Source organism: Coregonus clupeaformis, chromosome 6, assembly GCF_020615455.1.
Source record: "Coregonus clupeaformis isolate EN_2021a chromosome 6, ASM2061545v1, whole genome shotgun sequence".
Taxonomy (NCBI): Eukaryota; Metazoa; Chordata; class Actinopteri; order Salmoniformes; family Salmonidae; genus Coregonus; species Coregonus clupeaformis.
The window spans coordinates 18,695,685-18,723,129 of record NC_059197.1 but is presented as its reverse complement, the minus strand read 5'-3'; the positions used below and the strand labels follow the sequence as shown (position 1 = coordinate 18,723,129).

The 27,445-nt window shown below is 44.9% G+C and overlaps 1 protein-coding gene and 1 pseudogene across 3 annotated transcripts in view; both read left to right on the top strand.

The window, feature by feature from the left end:
• LOC121567694 (phosphatidylinositol 4,5-bisphosphate 3-kinase catalytic subunit beta isoform-like) overlaps positions 1-6,296 on the top strand; it is a 61,937-nt gene extending 55,641 nt beyond the window's left edge. For all 3 annotated transcript variants that reach the window (XM_041877914.2, XM_045218814.1, XM_045218811.1), the window contains 4 exons: positions 3,039-3,162; positions 3,268-3,413; positions 3,545-3,677; positions 5,423-6,296. In XM_041877914.2, the coding sequence (XP_041733848.2) occupies positions 3,039-3,162; positions 3,268-3,413; positions 3,545-3,677; positions 5,423-5,560 (541 nt within the window). In that variant the 3' untranslated portion in view covers positions 5,561-6,296. The remainder of the gene's footprint in view (positions 1-3,038; positions 3,163-3,267; positions 3,414-3,544; positions 3,678-5,422) is intronic.
• A 9,789-nt stretch (positions 6,297-16,085) lies between these two features.
• On the top strand, positions 16,086-26,711 carry LOC121568103 (annotated as a pseudogene).
• Positions 26,712-27,445: the final 734 nt, after the last annotated feature.

Sequence of the window (27,445 nt, the reverse complement as noted above, 5' to 3'; positions counted from 1 at the left end):
GATGACAGCTTTGCACACTCTTGGCATTCTCTCAACCAGCTTCACCAAGAATGCTTTTCCAACAGTCTTGAAGGAGTTCCCACATATGCTGAGCACTTGTTGGCTGCTTTTCCTTCACTCTGCGATCCAACTCATCCCAAACAATCTCAATTGGGTTGAGGTCGGTTGATTGTGGAGGCCAGGTCATCTGATGCAGCACTCCATCACTCTCCTTCTTGGTCAAATAGCCCTTACACAGCCTGGAGGTGTGTTGGGTCAGTGTCCTGTTGAAAAACAAATGATAGTCCCACTAAGCGCAAACCAGATGGGATGGCATATCGCTGCAGAATGCTGTGGTAGTCATGCTGGTTAAGTGTGCCTTGAATTCTAAATAAATCACAGACAGTGTCACCAGCAAAGCACCCCCACACCATCACACCTCCTCCTCCATGCTTCACGGTGGGAACTACACATGCGGAGATCATCCGTTCACCTACTCTGCGTCTCACAAAGACACGGCGGTTGGAACCAAAAATCTCCAATTTGGACTCCAGACCAAAGGATACATTTCCACCAGTCTAATGTCCATTACTAGTGTTTCTTGGCCCAAGCAAGTCTCTTCTTATTATTGGTGTCCTTTAGTAGTGGTTTCTTTGCAGCAATTCGACCATGAAGGCCTGATTCTCGCAGTCTCTTCTGAACAGTTGATGTTGAGATGTGTCTGTGACTTGAACTCTGTGAAGCATTTATTTGGGCTGCAATTTCTGAGGCTGGTAACTCTAATGAACTTATCCTCTGCACAGAGGTAACTCTGGATCTTCCTTTCCTGTGGCGGTCCTCATGAGAGCCAGTTTTATCATAGGCCTTGATGGTTTTTGCGACTGCACTTGAAGAAACTTTCAAAGTTCTTGAAATTATCGGTATTGACTGACCTTCATGTCTTAAAGTAATGATGGACTGTCTTTTCTCTTTGCTTATTTGAGTTGTTCTTGCCATAATATGGACTTGGTCTTTTACCAAATAGAGCTACCGTGAGGGAAAAAAGTATTTGATCCCCTGCTGATTTTGTACGTTTGCCCACTGACAAAGACATGATCTGTCTATAATTTTAATGGTAGGTTTATTTGAACAGTGAGAGATAGAATAACAACAAAAAAATCCAGAAAAACGCATGTAAAAACAATTGATTTGCATTTTAATGAGGGAAATAATTATTTGATCCCTCTGCAAAACATGACTTAGTACTTGGTGGCAAAACCCTTGTTAGCAATCACAGAGGTCAGACGTTTCTTGTAGTTGGCCACCAGCTTTGCACACATCTCAGGAGGGATTTTGTCCCACTCCTCTTTGCAGATCTTCTCCAAGTCATTAAGCTTTCGAGGCTGCTGACGTTTGGCAACTCGAACCTTAAGCTCCCTACACAGATTTTCTATGGGATTAAGGTCTGGAGACTGGCTAGGCCACTCCAGGACCTTAATGTGCTTCTTCTTGAGCTACTCCTTTGTTGCCTTGGCTGTGTGTTTTGGGTCATTGTCATGCCCTGGCTGAGGGAAGGAGGTTCTCACCCAAGATTTGGCGGTACATGGCACCGTCCATCGTCCCTTTGATGCAGTGAAGTTGTCCTGTCCCCTTAGCAGAAAAACACCCCCAAAGCAGAATGTTTCCACCTCCATGTTTGACGGTGGGGATGGTGTTCTTGGGGTCATAGGCAGCATTCCTCCTCCAAACACAGCGAGTTGAGTTGATGCCAAAGAGCTCGATTTTGGTCTCATCTGACCACAACACTTTCACCCAGTTCTCCTCTGAATCATTCAGATGTTCATTGGCAAACTTCAGACGGGCCTGTATATGTGCTTTCTTGAGCAGGGGGACCTTGCGGGCGCTGCAGTATTTCAGTCCTTCACAGCGTAGTGTGTTACCAATTGTTTTCTTGGTGACTATGGTCCCAGCTGCTTTGAGATCATTGACAAGATCCTCCCGTGTAGTTCTGGACTGATTCCTCACCGTTCTCATGATCATTGCAACTCCACCAGGTGAGATCTTGCATGGAGCCCCAGGCCGAGGGAGATTGACAATTATTTTGTGTTTCTTCCATTTGCGAATAATCACACCAACTGTTGTCACCTTCTCACCAAGCTGCCATTCCAGCCTTGTGTAGGTCTACAATCTTGTCCCTGACATCCTTGGAGAGCTCTTTGGTCTTGGCCATGGTGGAGTGTTTGGAATCTGATTGATTGATTGCTTCTGTGGACAGGTGTCTTTTATACAGGTAACAAGCTGAGATTAGGAGCACTCCCTTTAAGAGTGTGCTCCTAATCTCAGCTCGTTACCTGTATAAAAGACATCTGGGAGCCAGAAATCTTTCTGATTGAGAGGGGGTCAAATACTTATTTCCCTCATTAAAATGCAAATCAATTTATAAAAAATTTTACATGCGTTTTTCTGGATTTTGTTGTTGTTATTCTGTCTCTCACTGTTCAAATAAACCTACCATTAAAATTATAGACTGATAATTTCTTAGTCAGTGGGCAAACGTACAAAATCAGCAGGGGATCAAATACTTTTTTCCCTCACTGTATCTTCTGTATACGACCCTTACCTTGTCACAATACAACTGCTTGGCTCAAATGCATTAAGAAGGAAAGAAATTCCACAAATTGACTTTTAACAAGGCACACCTGTTAATTGAAACACATTCTAGGTGACTACCTCATGAAGCTGGTTGAGAGAATGCCAAGAGTGTGCAAAGCTGTCAAGGCAAAGGGTGGCTACTTTGAAGAATCTCAAATATAAAATATATTTTGATTTGTTTAACACTTTTTTGGTTACTACATGATTCCATATGTGTTATTTCATAGTTTTGATGTCTTCACTATTATTCTACAATGTAGAAAATAGTAAAAAATAAATAAAAACCCTGGAATGAGCAGGTGTGTCTAAACTTCTGACTGGTACTGTATATAACAGGCAATATGTTAGTGAGCTGCTATGCTTTGGTGCAAACCCAGTGAAAGCTCCCACTTGGCCGACACTTTGTTTTGTGTCTGTGTACTTTGCAGAGATGCTCTGGAGAAGGCGATCGAGGAGTTCACCCTGTCATGTGCAGGCTACTGCGTGGCCACCTACGTCCTGGGGATAGGTGACCGCCACAGTGACAACATCATGGTCCGCAGCACTGGGCAGGTGGGTAGGGGTGCTCCCCTCTACGACAGGCAAAATCACTAAGGTTAATTTATGGAGTCTTTTAATGGAGTTCAGAATCAAGTTCTTACATTGTGTGTGTCTCAGCTCTTCCACATAGACTTTGGGCATATCCTGGGGAACTTCAAGTCCAAGTTTGGCATCAAGAGGGAACGTGTCCCCTTCATCCTGACCCATGACTTCATCCACGTCATCCAACAGGGAAAGACTGGCAACACTGAGAAGTTTGGCAGGTGAGCTTCTGTCCCCTTCCACTACTCAGGTGATCCAGGCTGGGAACACTATCTGTTGCCTACCATTTATCATTTATGTAGGCGATAGTTGAGTAAATGTATAGTAAATTGAATGTGTGTGTTGTCCCTAGTTTCCGTAATTACTGTGAACAGGCCTACCTGATTCTGAGGCGGAATGGGAACCTCTTCATCACCCTGTTTGCCCTCATGCTGACTGCTGGACTGCCAGAGCTCACCTCCGTCAAGGATATACAGTACCTAAAGGTCATTCTCACACACACACACACACACACACAGTATATACAGTGGGGGGAAAAAGTATTTAGTCAGCCACCAATTGTGCAAGTTCTCCCACTTAAAAAGATGAGAGGCCTGTAATTTTCATCATAGGTACACGTCAACTATGACAGACAAAATGAGGGGGAAAAATCCAGAAAATCACATTGTAGGATTTTTAATGAATTTATTTGCAAATTATGGTGGAAAATAAGTATTTGGTCAATAACAAAAGTTTCTCAATACTTTGTTATATACCCTTTGTTGGCAATGACACAGGTCAAACGTTTTCTGTAAGTCTTCACAAGGTTTTCACACACTGTTGCTGGTATTTTGGCCCATTCCTCCATGCAGATCTCCTCTAGAGCAGTGATGTTTTGGGGCTGTCGCTGGGCAACACAGACTTTCAACTCCCTCCAAAGATTTTCTATGGGGTTGAGATCTGGAGACTGGCTAGGCCACTCCAGGACCTTGAAATGCTTCTTACGAAGCCACTCCTTCGTTGCCCGGGCGGTGTGTTTGGGATCATTGTCATGCTGAAAGACCCAGCCACGTTTCATCTTCAATGCCCTTGCTGATGGAAGGAGGTTTTCACTCAAAATCTCACGATACATGGCCCCATTCATTCTTTCCTTTACACGGATCAGTCGTCCTGGTCCCTTTGCAGAAAAACAGCCCCAAAGCATGATGTTTCCACCCCCATGCTTCACAGTAGGTATGGTGTTCTTTGGATGCATTTCAGCATTCTTTGTCCTCCAAACACGACGAGTTGAGTTTTTACCAAAAAGTTCTATTTTGGTTTCATCTGACATTCTCCCAATCCTCTTCTGGATCATCCAAATGCACTCTAGCAAACTTCAGGGGGGCCTGGACTTGTACTGGCTTAAGCAGGGGGACACGTCTGGCACTGCAGGATTTGAGTCCCTGGCAGCGTAGTGTGTTACTGATGGTAGGCTTTGTTACTTTGGTCCCAGCTCTCTGCAGGTCATTCACTAGGTCCCCCCGTGTGGTTCTGGGATTTTTGCTCACCGTTCTTGTGATCAATTTGACCCCACTGGGTGAGATCTTGCGTGGAGCCCCAGATCGAGGGAGATTATCAGTGGTCTTGTATGTCTTCCATTTCCTAATAATTGCTCCCACAGTTGATTTATTCAAACCAAGCTGCTTACCTATTGCAGATTCAGTCTTCCCAGCCTGGTGCAGGTCTACAATTTTGTTTCTGGTGTCCTTTGACAGCTCTTTGGTCTTGGCCATAGTGGAGTTTGGAGTGTGACTGTTTGAGGTTGTGGACAGGTGTATTTTATACTGATAACAAGTTCAAACAGGTGCCATTAATACAGGTAACGAGTGGAGGACAGAGGAGCCTCTTAAAGAAGAAGTTACAGGTCTGTGAGAGCCAGAAATCTTGCTTGTTTGTAGGTGACCAAATACTTATTTTCCACCATCATTTGCAAATAAATTCATAAAAAATCCTACAATGTGATTTTCTGGGGAAAAAATCTCAATTTGTCTGTCATAGTTGACGTGTACCTATGATGAAAATTACAGGCCTCTCTCATCTTTTTAAGTGGGAGAACTTGCACAATTGGTGGCTGACTAAATACTTTTTTTCCCCACTGTAGTTGGCCACTTCACATGGGCTAAAGTTGACATTTGCTACAGAAAGATACGGTGTCCAAAGTATGTGATGTGTAGTTGTTAAGTCTCCTCCTCCCTCCTCTTCTCCCCCGTAGGACTCTCTGGCCCTGGGGAAGACAGATGACGAGGCGCTGAAACAGTTCCGCCAGAAGTTTGACGAGGCGCTGAGAGAGAGCTGGACCACCAAAGTCAACTGGATGGCCCACAACGTGGTCAAAGACAACCGCTCCTAGAGCAGACAGACGCTCATCCTGGAGCTGGAGGGTTAAGGGTTAAAGGTCAGGGGTTAGGAGGGTCTGAGGTCTATCCAGGGCTGGGACAACCGTGATGGAGGGGGCTATGGTGTTGCTAAGGGGTGAAGACCAGACAGGACTGGGCCTGGGGCCGCAAAGAATGGAACCTAGAAGACTATCTTAAACACACACACAGTAAACACACATGCTCTTACAGGCTTAAAATCCCCCCTCCCTATGCCTTTCCTCTGGCTTTTGAAGCTGCTGTGTGCCTCCAGCCAGTCCAGCAGTCCCATTGCCTCTCCCTGATCATGTGACATATTTGTGGGTAATGTGGTTGTGAGTTTTGCACTCGCTCAGTGAGAGTCAGAGCCCAACACCTGAGGAATAGTGTGGCCTCTCCGAGCCCCCCGTTGTGAATGGACCGCCCCCTTGGAGCCTGGACTCGACTGAACCATTGAGGAAGGGGACGGGGGTAGTTTCACCCACCTATCAGCAGGACTTCTGATCTGCCTTATGTTGGACTTAAAGAGAGGTCAGGGTTGACCACACCCACTCCAGGCCCTGCACCAGGCAGTTTGATTGACTGCACATGTAAAAGAGTGAGTGTGTAAAGACTGAGGACCAAAGCGTCTCACCCGCGAGTCTTAAAACGACACCAAAACGTGCACATGACCAGAGGAAGTGGGTCTTATTGGACTTATCCTCGCGAGGCCTAACAACTGGAAAATATTGTATTTCTGTATATCGCTCATGGCCAGATTCTCTGGACGCCTCTTCTCGATAGCTAAACAACATAACTTTATGTGCAGGTTTTTCAACTTTACGCACTCAGTTGTCCCCTCCTAGTAGCTAGCTAGTTATTTCCCTTGTTGTAACCTTAACAGAACTGCAGGAAAGCAGTTCTCAGCAAGCTGGGGCAAAGAACACCGTGTCCCGGTGTTGTGAAACACAGATTTGCCGTGCATACGCTCCACACTGAATAGACCATCCCGGTGACATCCAGATGGTTACCAATATTATAATATTTCTCATGAAGGCTGCTATCCTACTTGGAATTTTAAAAAATGTAGGGAAAGATTTGGCTGTGTTAACATTCGCCGTTTGATTTGGTGGTTTAGCTCTAGGGAAGAGGCGTCCGGGGGGGGGCGGGGCGGTTCGATTCGGTCGCGCAGCTTCTTCTTTTGAGAAAAGGGGTGAATTGGACCATCAAACACTGGCACCATTTTAAATACAAAGAGAGGGAGAGCGAGCTTAAAATGTTTCTAAAACTTTTTGTGTTCCTGCTTTGGAATGTGGATGTAACATTCCTGTGTTCCATTTGATCAAATCATGGTTGTTGTTGGACAAACAGAACAGGCACAAAGGGTGAGTCGTCACATTTCACATTTGTCATTTAGCAGACGCTCTTATCCAGAGCGACTTACAGTTAGTGAGTGCATACCCATTCATACTGGGGGCCGCACTTCCCCAGAAGTTATTATCACTACCCAATAGAGGTATTATCACTACCCCATAGAGATTGTCTTAGACATAGACTTGCCTAAGGATGCCAGACCTAGTCTTTCACAGCACCAAACCACTCATATGACAATAACCACAATGAAAAAACTCACTAAGAAATAACCGAAGCATGTAACTAAAATGCCTTTTAGGACCAAAACAAAGAGAGAACCTTTAGTTGTTTTAGGTTTGTTTTTACTGTGTTTTTAATCTGTTCAAAAATCGAGTGTTTGTGCGAAAAATCTGTCGCTTCTTTTTTTTGGGGGTGTATTTGTTTTTTTGATCAGCAGAAATGGGCAGAGTTTAGGACCTGTGGGAGGGGTTTGCCAGCAGAGGGCGTAACGCTGCGATTCAAAGCTACTTCCTGGTTTTGTCATGAGGTGCTCTTCCAGTATCTGTGTTTTGATTTTGTGCAATATCCGTTTAGGAGTCTACATGTATATTATGTAAATGAACCCTTGGGCCCTAATGCCTGAGCCTATAATGGCTGTCACTGTAGGTTAATGTGTAATGCTGCTGTATTTCTCACCGCTAGCCTTCTTAAGTCTCTCAGACACTGAATATTGTCCAAATGTACAGGCTTTTATTGTTTTGCTGTTTTTTTGTTTTCATATGAGTTTTATTAAAGTAATTTTCCATTTAACTGCATTTTCCTTTTGTAATACCTGTTTTGTGTGTGTGAACATGGAGAGGACCAACATGCCTCTCTGCTGATGTCATGCCATACTGCTGATGTCATGCCATGTGGTGGGGGTGATGCCATACTGCTGATGTCATGCCATGTGGTGGGGGTGATGCCATACTGCTGATGTCATGCCATGTGGTGGGGGTGATGCCATACTGCTGATGTCATGCCATGTGGTGGGGGTGATGCCATACTGCTGATGTCATGCCATGTGGTGGGGGTGATGCCATACTGCTGATGTCATGCCATGTGGTGGGGGTGATGCCATACTGCTGATGTCATGCCATGTGGTGGGGGTGATGCCATACATGGTGGAGTAGCCAACAACCCTTATTGTCAGAAGTGCTATGTAGCTGTTAATACCTGCAAATGTCACAATTGATAGGTTGTTTGCCTGCGAAAGGTGTCAGTGGGTATCTTGGCAACCTCCTACGAGCTGTCCAGTTGAACACAAGCTTGTTCGATCGGGTCAAAAGTGATAACTGAAAAAGAAACTGCATGTGCATGTGTGAAAATGAAGTGATATAATTACATACAGTACCTGCTTGTTCCAAGTCAGCAACACTCATTGACTCAACTACTACATGTGCTGTCGTCTTTGACTGCAATGGCTAATTAAGGAGCGTTTATGCAATAATTACCATTGTATCATTTTCCCAGCACTTTCACTTGGTTAACAGTTGGGTAATAGTTGTTTACTTCAAGAACTCTGAATTGAAAGGGTGGGTGGATAGCCCCTCCCCTATTCAATTCTTCCCACACAAGTATTTAGTTTTTGTCCCCTATTCTCTGTCTGCAGTTGAAATAACTGGTCTTTTCTTTTGCTCTTTGCGTTTCCAGTGGCAAAAATAATGGAGGCCCACTCAAAACCCAGCTGAACCCACTCGCTCTGTTTGAATCTTCCTCCATTCACCGTCATAAAACAGCTGTAGGTCACTCTTGACATCAGTGAAGGCCAAACCGGTTGTTGTCAGAGGGCCTGTCTACCTTTCTCCTATGTATCCAACCCTTGTTCAAAGTTGACAAATCAGGTGAATGACTGTCCATTAATCAATGAAACCTCTGAAGCCTGCAGTTATGCAGAATAGGAGAGATTGTGAAACAACAAAGTGTTGGTCCCATGTTTCATGAGCTGAAATAAAATATCCCAGAAATGTTCCATACACAAATGTGTTTACATCCCTGTTATTGAGCATTTCTCCTTTGCCAAGATAATCCTTCAACCTGACAGGTGTGGCATATCAAGAAGCTGATTAAACAGCATGATCATGACACAGATGCACCTGGGGACAATTAAAGGCCACACTAAAATGTGCAGTTTTGTCACACAACACAATGCCACAGATGTCTCAAGTTTTGAGGGAGCGTGTAACTGGCATGCTGACTGCAGGAATGTCCACCAGAGCTGTTGCCAGAAAATGTAATGTTCATTTCTCTACCATAAGCCGCCTCCAACGTCATTTTGGAGAATTTGTCAGTATGTCCAACCACCCTCACAACCACTGACCACATGTATGGCATCATGTGGTCACGGGGCGGCAGGTAGCTTAGTGGGTAAGAGCGTTGTGCCAGTAACCGAAAGGTCGCTGGTTCTAATCCCCGAGCCGACTAGGTGAAAAATCTGTCGATGTGCCCTTGAGCAAGGCACTTAACCCTAATTGCTTCTGTAAGTCGCTCTGGATAAGAGCGTCTGCTAAATGACTAAAAATGTAAAATGTAAATGTAAATGTGATTTGATTTATTAGAATCCCCATTAGCCGACAGCTAGTCTTACTGGGGTCCAACATATAACAAAAATACATTACAGACAAAATACCTTACAATTTAAAAACATTAACATGTAGTGTGTGTGCATCTATCAGTTACACATACATGTACATGTCAGTACATACACACAACAAGTAGGTCACATGTGGGCGAGCGGTTTGCTGATGTCAACGTTGTGAACAGAGTGCCCCATGGTGTCAGTGGGGTTATGGTATGGGCAGGCATAAGCTACAGACCACGAACACAATTGCACCTTATCGATGGCAATTTGAATGCACAGAGATACCATGACAAGATCCTGAGGCCCATTGTCGTGCCATTCATCATGATAATGCACTGCCCCATGTCGCAAGGATTTGTACACAATCCCTGGAAGCTGAAAATGTAAGATCTTCCATGGCCTCCTGTCAATATCCAGCAACTTCGCACGGCCATTGAAGAGGAGTGAGACAACATTCCACAGACCACAATCAACAGCCTGATCAACTCTATGTGAAGGAGATGTGTCGTGCTGCATGAGGCAAATGTGCTCACACCAGATACTGACTGGTTTTTTGATCCACGCCCCTACTTTTTTTTAAAAGCTATCTGTTACCAACAGATGCATATCTGTATTCCCAGTCATGTGAAATACATAGATTAGGGCCTAATTAATTTATTTCAATTGACTGATTTCCTTATATGAACTGTAACTCAGTAAAATCTTTGAAATTGTTGCATGTGGCGTTTATATTTTTGTTCAGTATATATAATTTAACCACTGATTTTATGTAACATATGGACATTGCATGGATATGTATTGCTTAATCATATTTCCATAAATGTTCCAATGGTTAGATGCGCACAGATCTAAGACCAATACAATACTTGGTAATGGTAATATTGGGGTGTGCTTTAAATGGAGAGGATTTCTGGTTAAATAAATCTGTTCTGTCACTAAGTACTTCCGCTGGTAAGAGATACCCACCCACCATCTAGTTGTTCTGCTGCAGTGAATCACCACTCACCCTGCTTATGGAATCCCACCTACCCCCCTGGGGTCTAGGTCCACTGTCTCTGGGTACAGGACACTCCGAGATAAGGAGAAGTGTGGGTGTGTGTTGTGTTTGTGATGTTCAGAGGTCTTCTGTTAAAGTGCAGGCTGTGATGATGCAGGCAGGGAATAAGCGACAGACAGTAAGCGATCGCAATTTATTTTAAGAACGCAGTCTGGGTCTCAACTTACTGTTGACAGTTAGAATAGTAGAACACACAAGGTGCAATTTCGATATTTGGTTGTTCGTCAGCAGTTCTTCTCTTATGTCCAGTCACTGACAGTCACTCAATTAGCCCATGTCAGCAAAAAAAAAAAAAAGATTGGTAAATTAGCTGGCTAGACTATCTAAACGTATCTAATCATGGTTGAATTATCGACCGGCCACGATGGGCAAGTGTCAACTTTTACTTTACTACATTCCTAAAGAAAATAATGTACTTTTTACTCCATACATTTTCCCTGACACCCAAAAGTACTCGTTACATTTTGAATGCTTAGCAGGACAGGAAAATGGTCAAATTCACGCACTTATCAAGAGAACATCCCTGGTCATCCCTACTGCCTCTGATCTGACGGACTCACTAAACACAAATGCTTCGTTTGTAAATATGTCTGAGTGTTGGAGCTTGCCCCTGGCTCTCCGTAAATAAATAAAAAACAAGAAAATGGTGCCGTCTGGTTTGCTTAATATAAGGAATTTGAAATGATTTATACTTTTACTTTTGATACTTAAGTAGATTTTAGCAATTACATTTACATTTGATACTTAAGTATATTTAAAACCAAATACTTTTACCCAAGTAATATTTTAATGGGTGACTTTCACATTTACTTGAGTCATTTTCTAATAAGGTATCTTTATTTTTACTCATGTATGACAATTGGGTCCTTTTTCCCACAACTGTGTAGACCTAATTCACTTACAATTTCAAATAAGCCCTTTTTATTGTATTCTCATTGTAGGCTACCTTGGACACCTCATTGTAGCAACATTGTAGCACTTCTGTTAAATAAAAGTAACTAGATAACGATAGGCCACTGAGCTAAAATGCAGTGTAATCTGAGTTATATCACCTATTGTAGTCTGATCAATACTTTAGTGGCAATTTACACTTTTCCATTTGTAATTTCACCACTGACTGTTGTTTTGGACTATCTCCATTTTAGCAGATTGTAATGGGCTAATATGATGCTCCATTAGCCATTACAGGATAGTTACTGTTTGGCATAGCACAGAGAATTGTAGACCAAGCTTAACTTGCCAATATGTTCGTTCTTGATTCGGCCAAACATGTATCTTCTAAAATGTCTGTGTCCAGTTGCAGGTGTTCTCCATGATTCTACATGTTTTGCTTCATTATTAAAATAAATGTTTTACTCCATGAAGTAATCAAACAATGTGTACGCCGCCATCTTGTCTATTTCAAATCTTCTCTCATTGATTGAGACAGGGGGGTCCACCCCAAAGTGCCGCATCTCATGATGACACTCACCTGTCTCAATCAATGAGAGAAGATTTCAAATAGACAAGATGGCAGCGTACACATTGTTTGATTACTTCATGGAGCAAAACATTTATTTTAATAAATTAGAACGAACCACCTGCAACTGGACATGTACATTTTAGAAGATAGCTTACATGTTTGGCTGGCCAAGTTAAGGTTGTTCGCCGAATAGTACCTATCCTATAACAGCTAATGGAGCATCACATTAGCCTATTATAATATGCTGGTTACTCCAGTTGCTACCAAACTGGCATGCAGTTAGTTTAGTGGTTAAGAGCGTTGTGCCAGTAACCGAAAGGTCGCTGGTTCTAATCCCGAGCCGACTAAGTGAAAAATATGTCGATGTGCCCTTTAGCAAGGCACTTAACCCTAATTGCTCCTGTAAATCGCTCAGGATAAGAGCGTCTGCTAAATGACCAATTAATTTATATGAAGCTACATGGGATTCCACGTGCAGAGGCTAACAATTTGATATCAGTCTTGGTGTTTTGGACCAATGAGATCAAACGGGTGTCTTACCGTAACGTTTTCCATGGAAACCCCGAGCTTGCAGCCAATGATGGAAAGGCATGGGAGATGCAGGAGACTGAATTCCGGTCACGCTTTGAGCTGGAATAATCGTACTGCAGCGTGTCACATCACATCTTCTGTCTGGCTTTCACTGAGCAATATTTGCAAAACTAGATGCTAAAATAATTCAATACGTCGGAGTTGTCCACAAATAGGAGTAAATATATATTCTGAAAAGGACATCGCAATTTTTTGGAGGGCACAGGTTGGTTTTATATTACTTTTTACAAATAAATGTTTAATGCAAAAATAAGTTGCATAACTAACAATACTGATCTTCGCATTCTCTAGCTAATTTTCATGTTCTACATTTTAAAACAGAGTCAATATTATGGTCTCAAGTTGAAGGAAATTGCATATTTTGTCATGTTATTTTTGCAGTGTTAATAACCGTCCGTGGTTACATTGCAAGTATCGACCGAAATCGACACTTTTACATAATTGTCAGTGTATTGTGCAGGCTATTGCGGGTCATCAAAGTGACGCGGGGGGAATTTGGATGTTTACTCAAGTTCATGTCATAGTTATTTTTCAGTAGTTTTCTGTAGTTGTGTCAGGTTGGCTGAATGTCCTTTGGGTGGTGGACCATTCTTGATACACAGGGGAAACTATTGAGCGTGAAAAACCCAGCAGCGTTGCAGTTCTTGACACACTCAAACTGGTGCCCCGAGCTCAGCTCTGTGCTTGTGTGTTGACTGACTCAGCTCTGTGCTAGTGTGTTGAGAGACTCAGCTCAGTGCTAGTGTGTTGAGTGACTCAGCTCCGTGCTAGTGTGTTGAGTGACTCAGCTCCGTGCTAGTGTGTTGAGAGACTCAGCTCCGTGCTAGTGTGTTGAGAGACTCAGCTCCGTGCTAGTGTGTTGAGTGACTCAGCTCCGTGCTAGTGTGTTGAGTGACTCAGCTCCGTGCTAGTGTGTTGAGTGACTCAGCTCCGTGCTAGTGTGATGAGTGACTCAGCTCTGCTCTCCATGAAACTCTGCTGGGCCAAGGGGAAGCTCCTATAATCTGATAGGCTTATGTATTGTGTTTTTGTAAAGTGTTTTATGTTTCTCTGTTTTGTAATGTTTCAAAGGTTTATTGTTAAACCGGCATCTACGTATGCTATGTCTAGCTGGTTAATGTATGTAATGTAAGGTTGAGGTAATTGAACCAAATGTCAGACCAAAATTCTCTTCATGCAGCTATGTCATATTTCACATTCAAATAAAATCTCGGAAATGAGTGTGTGTGTGTGTATGTAACAGGATAGCTGTTGTCTCACCTTTAGGACCTCTCTTTAGAAATGGTTGAACTGGATCGAACCAGTCTGAGACTTAGTCTCGTTGGAAAGGGCAGGGAATGGTAAAAAAAATATACACTGCTCAAAAAAATAAAGGGAACACTTAAACAACACATCCTAGATCTGAATGAATGAAATAATATTATTAAGTACTTTTTTATTTACATAGTTGAATGTGCTGACAACAAAATCACACAAAAATTATCAATGGAAATCAAATGTATCAACCCATGGAGGTCTGGATTTGGAGTCACCCTCAAAATTAAAGTGGAAAACCACACTACAGGCTGATCCAACTTTGATGTAATGTCCTTAAAACAAGTCAAAATGAGGCTCAGTAGTGTGTGTGGCCTCCACGTGCCTGTATGACCTCCCTACAACGCCTGGGCATGCTCCTGATGAGGTGGCGGATGGTCTCCTGAGGGATCTCCTCCCAGACCTGGACTAAAGCATCCGCCAACTCCTGGACAGTCTGTGGTGCAACGTGGCATGGTGGATGGAGCGAGACATGATGTCCCAGATGTGCTCAATTGGATTCAGGTCTGGGGAACGGGCGGGCCAGTCCATAGCATCAATGCCTTCCTCTTGTAGGAACTGCTGATACACTCCAGCCACATGAGGTCGAGCATTGTCTTGCATTAGGAGGAACCCAGGGCCAACCGCACCAGCATATGGTCTCACAAGGGGTCTGAGGATCTCGGTACCTAATGACAGTCAGGCTACCTCTGACGAGCACATGGAGGGCTGTGCGGCCCCCCAAAGAAATGCCACCCCACACCATGACTGACCCACCGCCAAACCGGTCATGCTGGAGGATGTTGTAGGCAGCAGAACGTTCTCCACGGCGTCTCCAGACTCTGTCACATGTGCTCAGTGTGAACCTGCTTTCATCTGTGAAGAGCACATGGCGAATTTGCCAATCTTGGTGTTCTCTGGCAAATGCCAAACGTCCTGCACGGTGTTGGGCTGTAAGCACAACCCCCACCTGTGGACGTCAGGCCCTCATACCACCCTCATGGAGTCTGTTTCTGACCGTTTGAGCAGACACATGCACATTTGTGGCCTGCTGGAGGTCATTTTGCAGGGCTCTGGCAGTGCTCCTCCTGCTCCTCCTTGCACAAAGGCGGAGGTAGCGGTCCTGCTGCTGGGTTGTTGCCCTCCTACGGCCTCCTCCACGTCTCCTGATGTACTGGCCTGTCTCCTGGTAGCGCCTCCATGCTCTGGACACTACGCTGACAGACACAGCAAACCTTGCCACAGCTCGCATTGATGTGCCATCCTGGATGAGCTGCACTACCTGAGCCACTTGTGTGGGTTGTAGAGTCCGTCTCATGCTACCACTAGAGTGAAAGCACCGCCAGCATTCAAAAGTGACCAAAACATCAGCCAGGAAGCATAGGAACTGAGAAGTGGTCTGTGGTCACCACCTGCAGAACCACTTCTTTATTGGGGGTGTCTTGCTAATTGCCTATAATTTCCACCTGTTGTCTATTCCATTTGCACAACAGCATGTGACATTTATTGTCAATCAGTGTTGCTTCCTAAGTGGACAGTTTGATTTCACAGAAGTGTGATTGACTTGGAGTTACATTGTGTTGTTTAAGTGTTCCCTTTATTTGTTTGAGCAGTGTATAAAATAACATTGAATAAGTAAACAGTATGTCATCTTTTCCTTAACTGGAAAGAGCAGGGCCCTTAGATTGTTCAATGGCCTTCAAGGGTAGACTGAGGCTTCGACTGAAAAAGTATTTGTGTGTGTATTGAGTTTTCCTGATCAGGGCAATTTGAATACCTTTCTGACTGATTCTCCTGATCACAGCTCTGGTTTGCAGCTAAAGCTGTTGCTACAGTAGCTGTTAGTTTATGGATGAATCACCCCTGAGAGAGTGTCTCTGTTTGGCTCCATAGAGAAGCTCTAGTGTAACCATTTCGCTGCACTTGCGATAATATCTGCAAAACTGTGTGCAACCAATAAACTTTCATTTGATAGTATCTCAGTAGAGGATCATGTTCCTGAACCTGCTGACCCAGGAGTCAGGTCTCTTCTCTCTCTAGTGGAAATACTTCACTAATTTCAACTCAACTATGTTTTTCTATTCACTTCCAGACCACAACGGCAACAACATGTGGAACATAGCCTAACTTCTCACTTTTAAACTTTGACCTCACCTGCCCGCACCGATGTCTGAAGACTCCGATCCCAAGCGGTACCTGTACTCGGCCCTGGGGGGGGGCGGGAGAGGGATCAAAAGAGGCATGGGTTCCAGGTAGAGGAGGAGGAAGAGGAGGGTGGCTCCCCCTGTGGATCAATGTCCCAACTGCACTGCATGACCGACTTCAAGGGAGAGGGCAGGGCCGAACTAGAACCTGAGCTGGGATTGGCTTCCGAGGGGAGTGACAGCAGCCACGACCAATCAACCTCTCCCGGCTCGCCCCACAACGACAGGAAGTGACCGCACACGGCGCTGCATGAGGACGTGGAGATGGGGGGGGTTCCGGGAGCGGGACCGAATCCCACGGTAATGAGTCTAACGGCAACGAGTCCCATGGCAACGAGTCGGTGGGCAGCTCCAACGACAATGGCAGTTCTGCAAAAGACTCTGCCCTGATGGAGTCATCTGAGAGCAACAAGAGGTGAGTCCTCGCTGTTCCAGTGCATTATGGTTAATAGAGTGTCACCTAGGGCTGGAAATAGCCAGGGACCTCACAATACAATATTATCACGATGTGATGTTCCAAACATATTGCTCACTATATATCTGCTGCAGAGAGACGAGAGAGCATGAGAAAATGAGTTTTGATCAGTCAGGGAAATAAAAATGCTGAAAACATGTTGGTCCACTATTGTTTTGAAAGATGGAGAATAAGCTATAGGATGTACAATACTGGAGTTTTGGTGCCGGTACAGCCGACTAGCGTTAGCTTACGCTACCTACAGGAGCGCTATCAAAATTGGATATAATATCGACCATAAATAATATTACGATATGTAACTATCTTATTTTTTTTCATCACTTGTGTCGCCCCACCTCCTCCACTGGTGGAAATACCCTGATATATAATGGAACTACGCTTTGTTAGGTAATTAGAGGTAGTACAGTGAGGTGTTCTGCTGGTAATGGAGGGTCATTTTGCTGTGACTAAGTCATTGTTGTAGTCCATTAGAGAGCACCAGACACAGAAGAGCAGGGGCACCACCACTACTTCTCTCCAGGAACAGAGATGTCCATCACACCCAGGCTGTAGCTGTGTCCCCTGGCTGGTCATGGAGGTACCTCTTATCATAGGCACATCTCACAGGGCTCTTATGTGATTGGTTCATGCTACAATTTGTTATACAACAGCCAATTTTGCAGATACATTTTGTCTTTTTGGTCAAGCATGTCGTAATGATCTGTTCAGAACCGCTGGAGCAACTAGATTAACAGATGTAACTGTGGTTTCTCCGTCTTGGCTTATTGGACTGAAAAAATGGAATATCGGCTGTTGTGTAATCGCCTCTCTCTGGCGCCCGTATCCATGGCGATAATGATGACGCTGTAACTTTATTACAAAACGTCTGCAAGCTTGGCAGTGGAGTAAACAGAGGTGGTTTACCAGAAACATCTCACTGAGCTGGTTGGGTCATTGATTCATTAAATGCAAAGATGGTCTGTGGAGATGGTCGGCAGGTAGCTTAGTGGGTAAGAGCGGTAAGAGCGTTGTGCCAGTAACCGAAAGGTCGCTGGTTCTAATCCCCGAGCCGACTAGGTGAAAAATCTGTCGATGTGCCCTTGAGCAAGGCACTTAACCCTAATTGCTCCTGTAAATCGCTCTGGATAAGAGCGTCTGCTAAATGACAAAAAATGTAAAATGGTCTGACAGAACAGAAGGGGTTCAGGAAGTGACCACATAGTAGAGGAAGTTCCTCTACAACGGGAAGTTGACGCCCCTCTCTGGCTGAACAGGAAGCGGAAATTAGTTAGTTACCTCTGGTTTGTTCAGCCATTCCAATGGGAAAAAAATATGGTTTTGGGATAAACGCAGAAAATAAGGTCTGACGTTAACATTTTACATTTACGACATTTACATTTTAGTCATTTAGCAGACGCTGTTATACAGAGCAAATAGGGTTAAGTGCCTTGCTCAAGGGCACCTAGTAGGCTCGGGGATTCGAACCAGCGACATCTGTTACTGGCCCAATGCTCTTAACTGCTAGGCTACCTGCCGTCCTAACACAGGTTTAGGAGATCTTATCAGTCAGCATACATGACCTTTATGAATTATTAAGCCTTTTATATGCTTTATGTGTTTATTTTGATTACATAAATGCTTAATCGTTTGCTATTTTATTGTGTTACTATTTCCTTAGTAGTTTTTTTATTTGCAAAAAAAATGTTTTAACTCTGCAATGTTGCGAAAGGGCTCGTAAGTAAGCATTTCACAGTAAAGTCTACACCTATTGTATTCAGCGCATGTGACAAACCATGTGATTACCTCTCATAAAAGGAAAGAGGTTTGTGAGACCCCCCTTAGTCAAACACTGTGCTGTGAAGGTTATGAAACCAGGTGTAATCACTGAAAAACTGTCTGTCCTCAGCTCAACCACACGTTGTTTGTCAACTGAATTGAAGAGAGAATGAATTCATTTGTGGTCTGTTTTGTCATCATGCTATTGCCTTGTTTCTTTATGTCTTGTATGCCTCACTGTCCCTTCTCTTCTCAATTCCTCACTACTGTCTCTCTCCTACCTCTTGGCTAGTTTCTCATCTGTGGCTCGTTGATTTGTCATTGCAGCTCAAACTCTCACAGCCCCTCCCCTCCGAGCAGCTCTAGTGCCTTCAGCCGGGTGAGCTCTGAGCAAGACAACCCGTCTTCCAGCGGCTGCAGGTTAGTACTGTCCCCCAAATCCACTACAGTCCAAAACCTCAACCATAACCCCAAACACCCCTGTAACAGCCCTCACAAACTGTAAATGCGTTTATACCCTGCCCCATACATTTGTATTATTCTGCATGTTTGGGGTCTACCTCCATACAATGTAAACAACTCAGCGACCTAGCGAATAACACTACAAATGCAATTCATATCCATCCATCCATTTAAACCCAAACCCTATTATAACTATTGTTAACAGCCCCTCCACTACCCTTCTCCTTACTGCATATCCCACCCGATCCGCCTCTTTAGGTTAAATTGCAGCCCTCCTGGGATGGCTTTAGCGGGGGAGCCGGATGTCTGATGTACAGTGTGTGTCTATGTCGTGCTCTGCAGTAGTGAACAGTCGGCCAAAGCCAAGACGCAGAAAGAGCTCTTCAAGACGTTGAAGGAGCTGAAGATGCACCCGCCGTCAGAGAAGAGGAGCAAGGGGAACGCCAGCACGGTGAACACGCTGAAGTACGCCCTGCGCTGCGTCAAACAGGTCAAAGGTGAGACACGCACCCACACATGCCTATACACACATACTCACGTACACTCACACACCTTCACGCACATCTACACACATTTGCGCTTATACACTGATACTGATGTGCGTCAGAATTCTGTTTAAATTCGATAGTGTGGATGATACTGTAGATTGCCATCACTATGACCTACTGTGAAGGATCATCTAGTACACTTGGTAAGATCTCCGCAATTTAGCTGCGAGGTCGGTTCTGCAAACCGCAAGATTTCACTCTGTGTTTAATGTGTATATTAAATTGTACTGTGCTGTATGTATTAATGTGTTGTGTCTTGGCAGCCAACGATGAGTACTACCAGATGTTGATGATCAATGACAGTCAGCCTCCAGGCCTGGACGTGCCTTCTTACATCAACAGCATCACCTCGGAGTACACCAACAAGAACACTGAGTACAACCTCACTAATGTTTGTGGAAATGCATGAACCAGCACGGAAAATAGTCATATTTATTTTCCACAGTATCAAACTAAACACACAGCCAAATGAAAAAGTGTACTACATTCCTTTACCAACACATGGCACATGCTGCCTGCAACACATTTGAACAAACAACAGATCGTGCTGTTTGTACAATTGTTCCCACTGGAAAAGGATTTTTTTAAATCACTGACTATGACACATTTGTCCCAGTGACGTCACTTCTCTTAGGGCAAAGTGTGTTGTTGCCAGCCAAAATGTCTTTACCTTCCTTCTCTGGTTCCATAGAACACTTGAACCTCAGCCAATTGAAACCCCACAAAATAATAAATCTCCTCTAGTCTGTCCAGGTTGAAGAGCACTGTAGTGAGGGAACATAATGTGTTCTTACACAGACAGACAGTGCGTCTATTTCAAATACAGACAGAGGAGTACCCTTGACCTTTCTGATAGTGACCAAGGTTCAGACCATTCTGATAATGACCAAGGTTCAGACCATTCTGATAATGACCAAGGGTCAGACCATTCTGATAATGACCAAGGTTCAGACCATTCTGATAATGACCAAGGGTCAGACCATTCTGATAATGACCAAGGGTCAGACCATTCTGATAATGACCAAGGGTCAGACCATTCTGATAATGACCAAGGGTCAGACCATTCTGATAATGACCAAGGGTCAGACCATTCTGATAATGACCAAGGGTCAGACCATTCTGATAATGACCAAGGGTCAGACCATTCTGATAAGGACCAAGGGTCAGACCATTCTGATAATGACCAAGGTTCAGACCATTCTGATAATGACCAAGGTTCAGACCATTCTGATAATGACCAAGGTTCAGACCATTCTGATAATGACCAAGGGTCAGACCATTCTGATAATGACCAAGGGTCAGACCATTCTGATAATGACCAAGGTTCAGACCATTCTGATAATGACCAAGGTTCAGACCATTCTGATAATGACCAAGGGTCAGACCATTCTGATAATGACCAAGGGTCAGACCATTCTGAAACAAACTGATTTATCTTTTTTTTTGTTTATTTGTTTGTATGTTTTTTTGTCAATAGCACATTTTTACAATTACAGTACAATTAATGCAATGTTATAACCAGGTTCAGGATATTTTTATTTATTTATATTTAATATGTTTTTGTTTTGTCCAATAGGATATTTTTGCCGTGGCTGTCTCTCTCATCACAGGGAAGATAGTGTACATCTCGGACCAGGCGGCGACAATCTTGCACTGCCAACGGGAGCGGTTCACACCTCCTGGAGCATGTGCACTGGAACAGGTACCTATGACCCTTCTATGCACTCAATGATACAAGCTGTTACTACAGTACACACGCATACGCATGAGGAAGCACATCTACACTCATATCCTGTGGATATTGATGAGCAGCAGGTAGGCTGTTGGAAATAGACTCAACTGGATTCATCTGCTTGGAGATATAGAACTCTCTCTCTCTCAGAATCGTCTCCCACGGAGTGCATGCAGGATAAATCCTTCTTCTGCCACATCAGGTGAGTGGGAGTGAGATAGAGCAGGAAACCATCGACCATAGGGGGGGTGATTAGAGTGGTGGGGAGAGAGGGGGGGTGATTAGAGTGGTGGGGAGAGAGGGGGGGGGATCGGAGGAGTGGGGAGAGAGGGGGGGGTGATTAGAGTGGTGGGGAGAGAGGGGGTGATTAGAGTGGTGGGGAGAGAGGGGGGTGATTAGAGTGGTGGGGGAGAGGGGGGTGATTAGAGTGGTGGGGAGAGGGGGGGGTGATTAGAGTGGTGGGGGAGAGGGGGGGGTGATTAGAGTGGTGGGGAGAGAGGGGGGGTGATTAGAGTGGTGGGGAGAGAGGGGGGGGTGATTAGAGTGGTGGGGAGAGAGGGGGGTGATTAGAGTGGTGGGGAGAGAGGGGGGTGATTAGAGTGGTAGGAGAGAGGGGGGTGATTAGAGTGGTGGGGAGAGAGGGGGGTGATTAGAGTGGTAGGGAGAGAGGGGGGTGATTAGAGTGGTGGGGAGAGGGGGGGGTGATTAGAGTGGTGGGGAGAGAGGGGGGGTGATTAGAGTGGTGGGGAGAGAGGGGGGGGTGGGATGAGGGAGTCAGCTTTGGACTTTTAACACCAACTAGTGGTCAGTGACTCTACTAAGGAGCTCTGTATGATGTAAAGAATACATTTAGTGTTGAACAGGGGGAGGTAGCGTTGAGAGAATGCCAAGAGTGTGCAAAGCTGTCATCAAGGCAAAGGGTGGCTATTTGAAGAATCTGAAATATAAAATATATTTAGTTTTGTTTAACACTTTTTGGGTTACTACATGATTCCATATGTGTTATTTCATAGTTCTGATGTCTTCACTATTATTCTACAATGTAGAAAATAGTAAAAATAAAGAAAAACCCTTGAATGAGTAGGTGTGTCCAAACTTTTGACTGGTACTGTATATGCATGCACGCTAACACACTATTGATGCGTCGGTTGACTCATAACCCGCAGTCCCTGCAGTTATATACGCGGGGCAGAAGGTTTTAGGGTCATTAAAGGTCAATAAATATTGTGTGGCTGAAAGGCAGGTTGAATAAAGAGAAACAATCTTAAAAATCCATAAATGTAAATGCAATTTATATCTATCTATATGCTACATTGAGATGTTTGTTTAATTATTTTAGGCTATATAGGTATTAGTGCATGAGCCTAAGCTTTAGGACTTAACTGTACACGCGCCAAATAGTCTACACAGCCAATCGCCAAATAATGCTTTTGGGAATGGGCAGAAAAAGTTAACATCAATACACAGACGGCAAAAAGGACATTGTCGAAGTTTAATTCAATAAGACGAAAGCTGCGAAAGGAGAGTTAAAAATAAAGAGAAGGGAGGGCCAGAAATGTAATGTTTGGAAATGATTTGGTGAAGTATTATAAGAGGATGATAGCAGTGCCGGCTATGTTCTGTACAAATTCAACAGTCACAAGACAGGGACTTCAAATAGGCCTATGGCATGTCAAGGGAACTGTAGCCTACTGTTTAGATGGGTTAAATGGAAACTGAAATCTGGACACTGACTGTAGCTCTATAACTGCTCACACAGCATTAATATTAACTCCTGCAGAATGAAGCATTTCTTGCAGTAAAATGATACACCAAATGTAGGCAACATTTTAACTTGGGAACAGGAGTGAAGAAATGTGATTTATTTATTTCTGCATCTTGAGAGAATGCAATGCTCAGTTAGATACCATCTGTAGAGGTGCTATCTTCATCATAAAAGCTGATAGTACAGTATTTCAACCACATAAAATATGCATCCAAACTGAAATCTTATCAGAAACACATTGGGTCGTTTTTCACAGCTTTCTTTTTCCTTACAACGGTCAAATTGAATGTTATTTGGACATTTAGCATTGTTTTGCATGATTGTATTTTCTCCCCAGCCCCTAAACGTCTTTGCTTCGCAAAAATGACAGAACTTTACCGACATCAACTGGTTTGAAGCATTCAATCTATTGATCTATGACATTATTCTGTTGAGCAAGGGTTTATTTAGTCTTCATACAGGTGTTTATTTAGTTCACATATAGTCCAACAGTTGCGGATGGGTTATTAGCAAATGCGGGTGTGGGTGAACAAACAGCTGACCCGCGCACCACTGTTAAACACACACACACACACACACACACACACACACACACACACTAAGTCTCACTTACAAACTCTCTCTCTCACTCACCCATATATGCACATAAGTATACGTGTGTATACACACACACACACACACACACACACAGCGTCATGTTGGCCTGAGGCTGTGTGGGGACAGAGATGGTAGGGGGGTCTATGGAGGTCCTCCAGGCTGCTGGCCAACCAGGCCTGTTCAGAGAGGGAGTCGGTCAGTGATAGTAATTGAAGGAGACTTACCCCATATTGATATTTTCCCTCTTGGCTCCAATTTTGTCAGATGTGATCTGTAAAAGGCTTTTGTCAGTAAGCGGTACTCAAAACAGACCTCAGGCGCTGGCTAGCCACACACCCACACACTGAAAAGCGCACACACACACACACACACACACACACACAAAGAAGCAGACACACACTGAGGGAGCACTGGCCAGCCACTCACACAGAGTGGTGGGGAGAGAGGGGGGGTGATTGGAGTGGTGGGGAGAGAGGAGGGGTGATTAGAGAGGGGGCGTGATTAGAGTGGTGGGGAGAGAGGGGGGTGATTGGAGTGGTGGGGGAGAGAGGAGGGGTGATTAGAGAGGGGGCGTGATTAGAGTGGTGGGGAGAGAGGGGGGGTGATTGGAGTGGTGGGGAGAGAGGGGGTGATGAGAGGGGGGTGATTAGAGTGGTAGGGAGAGAGGGGGTGGGATGAGGGAGTCAGCTTTGGACTTTTATCACCAACTAGTGGTCAGTGACTCTACTAAGGAGCTCTGTATGATGTAAAGAATACATTTAGTGTTGAACAGGGGGAGGTAGCGTTGAGAGAATGCCAAGAGTGTGCAAAGCTGTCATCAAGGCAAAGGGTGGCTACTTTGAAGAATCTGAAATATAAAATATATTTGGATTTGTTTAACACTTTTTTGGTTTCTACATGATTCCATATGTGTTATTTCATAGTTTTGATGTCTTCACTATTATTCTACAATGTAGAAAATAGTAAAAAATAAAGAAAAACCTGGAATGTGTAGGTGTGTCCAAACTTTTGACTGGGACTGTATGTATGTATGCATGTTGTGACTTATATAGTGGTGGTAAAGGGAGAGGAAGGGACTTGCAGTACTTCCCTTTCCGTATGACCCCCTACCTGATGAAGGTCCAGGACGCTGAGCTGGCTGAGGAACAGTCCTGCTGCCTGCTACTGGCTGAGAGGTTACAGTCGGGCTATGATGGTAAGACACACACAGACTCTCTCTGTGATCTCTCTCAGCACTGTCGAACAGAGAGTCTCATATACACACACTAGAATACACATACTTTCAATCATAATGCCCATTCACACCCTAACACACACTCACTCTACACAACATGTATTTTTCAGATCAATTCTAACTGTTTCTGTTTTCCTCCCCACCCCCCAGGATACCTTCTGACAAGCGCATGCTCACCACGACACACACACCCAGCTGTGTGTTCCAGGACATAGACGAGACGAACAGTCATAAACAATCATTTAGACCACCTCATCTGTTTGAGTGTGAGGCTGATGTGCATCTTTAACTTCTAGTGTCCCTGTTCTTGATCTCTGTAATAATGTGTACTGATGTTGTTTGTGATCAACCGCAACATCTGGTGTCTCCCTCAGGGCTGTTCCATTATTGGGTACCTCCCCCAGGACCTGATCGGAACCCCTGAGTTGCTGCACCTGCACCCCAGTGACCGGCCACTCATGCTGGCCGTCCACCGCAAGAGTGAGACTCTCTTTGATTCAGACCGATCTGATTGGTTGATTTGGTATTACTTTCAAAACAGATACACTATATAACTAAAGTAAGTCTAGATAAGTCAATTTCCACTCAGTGTGTGAATGACTTAGCAGCCCCTAAGAAGCCTCCCTCTGGCGCCGCCCGGTGGTGGGAGGGCCCCTGTCCCTGCCCAGCAAGGCTGAGAGCGTGGTGTCAATCACCAGCCAGTGTAGCTACAGCAGCACCATCGTCCATGTAGGAGACAAGAATCCCCAGCCAGAATCTGGTGAGCGCACACACACACACACACACACACACACACACTGTGTTAGGTTTCATTCTGATTGGCTGTTTCCTGTTATTTCCAGAGATCATTGAGGATGCGGCTGAGAATCCCGCCCCCCCAGCACTACCAGTCAGTGTGGTATCCCCGCCCACTCAGGAGAAGGAGGCCTATAAGAGGCTGGGGCTGACCAAGCAGGTGTTGGCAGTGCACACACACAAGGAGGAGCAAGCCTTCCTTACCCGCTGTTTGGAACTCCGCAACGCCAGAACCTTCCAGAAAGAATGCGCCACCTACCTGCACAGACAGAGAGGTCTGACCAACACGCAGAGTAAGGAAAATGCATAGTTACATACACACAGAAATGTGGCGATTTGGCTTTGGGAACATCTGAGCTAGATGATAACATCCATCTGTGTTGTGTCTTCTCTCCTCAGAAGCCACAGGGACCGGGGGCGTTGCTAAACAGAGTGCGGCCAGATCCGAGGCCTCTCCCGCTGCAGCCAAGAAGGGCAGTCGAAATAAGAAATCCAAGAAGCCCCGTATGAAGCGTCCTGATTCGTCGGACAGCGCTGTCTCTCACCGTAAATCCCGCCCTCCCCTGCAGTGCCTGAACCAGACGTCCTGGTCCCCCTCTGAAACCTCCCAGTCCCAGGCCTTCTCTGTGCCCTACCCTGCCATGGTGCCAGTCTACCCCCTGTCAGGCTACCCTGCTGCCCATACCGCCCCTGCCCAGATCACTCGCCCTGACCCCTCTGTCAGAAGGGGGTCATTGTGGGGATATTTTTGTAATGACCTGGTTTTTGATTGGTCTTTTATAACTGTTCCTATTGAATATTCCTTGAAGATGTTATCAAAGGCTGAAAGGAAGTGAATGTTTACTTGCTCTTTGCTTATAATTACCTCCTTTTTCATTAGTAGCTTGTGACAAAACAATGTTTCACCATGTTGGTCATCAGACAGCAGTTCTTATCAAGCCATACTAACAGAATGACCCCAAACCATAGAGACAATGATTTCTGCTGACCTACACTAGTACATGTTATCTTTAGTTTGCTGATAATAATAAGAAGTAATGACATAATAATTATGATCGTACTAAGTAATTGGCTATTAGCTAATAAGGAAAGCCATGATGGTAACACTATGAAGAGTAGCTAAGTAGATGAGAAGCACAGTTGTTAATCATTTCTAACAGAGCTATTTCTCTGTGTGTACAGGGACATCCAGAAGGTTTTGAGGGAGGACCAGTGGAGGGAGCTAGTGAAGGAACAGCCCTGGGTGGGGGGTGGGGGGGGTCTGCCCAAGGCCATCAATGTCAAGGTACATCAAACGCGTCCGGCTTCACAAACACACCTCTCACACATTTATCTCCCACTCAAACACACATATGTACACACAAGTCTGTCTTCATGTGGGTCAATAGTGTACTAAAATACACGTATCCTTGTATTTCATCAGGAGTGATTGTACTGTAAGGACTCAGCCTCAGCCCCTATTGAGGAGGACCTTTCTAACATGAAGGGGGACAGCCCCCCCCCCCACCACCCAGAGGAGTCCTTTACCTTCCACCCTGACCCAGCCCCCCCATCAAGACAGAGGAGTCTTCCCCCTTCCACCCTGACCCCGCCCCCCATCAAGACAGAGGAGTCCTCTACCTTCCACCCTGACCCAGCCCCCCATCAAGACAGAGGAGTCCTCTACCTTCCACCCTGACCCAGCCCCCCCCATCAAGACAGAGGAGTCCTCTACCTTCCACCCTGACCCAGCCCCCCCCACTAAGACAGAGGAGTCTTCCACCTTCCACCCTGACCAGCCCCCCACCAAGACAGAGGAGTCCTCCACCTTCCACCCTGACCCAGCCCCCCACCAAGACAGAGGACTCCTCCAACCCTGACCCAGCCCCCCCACCAAGACAGAGGACTCCTCCAACCCTGACCCAGCCCCCCCACCAAGACAGAGGAGTCCTCCACCTTCCACCCTGACCCAGCCCCCCC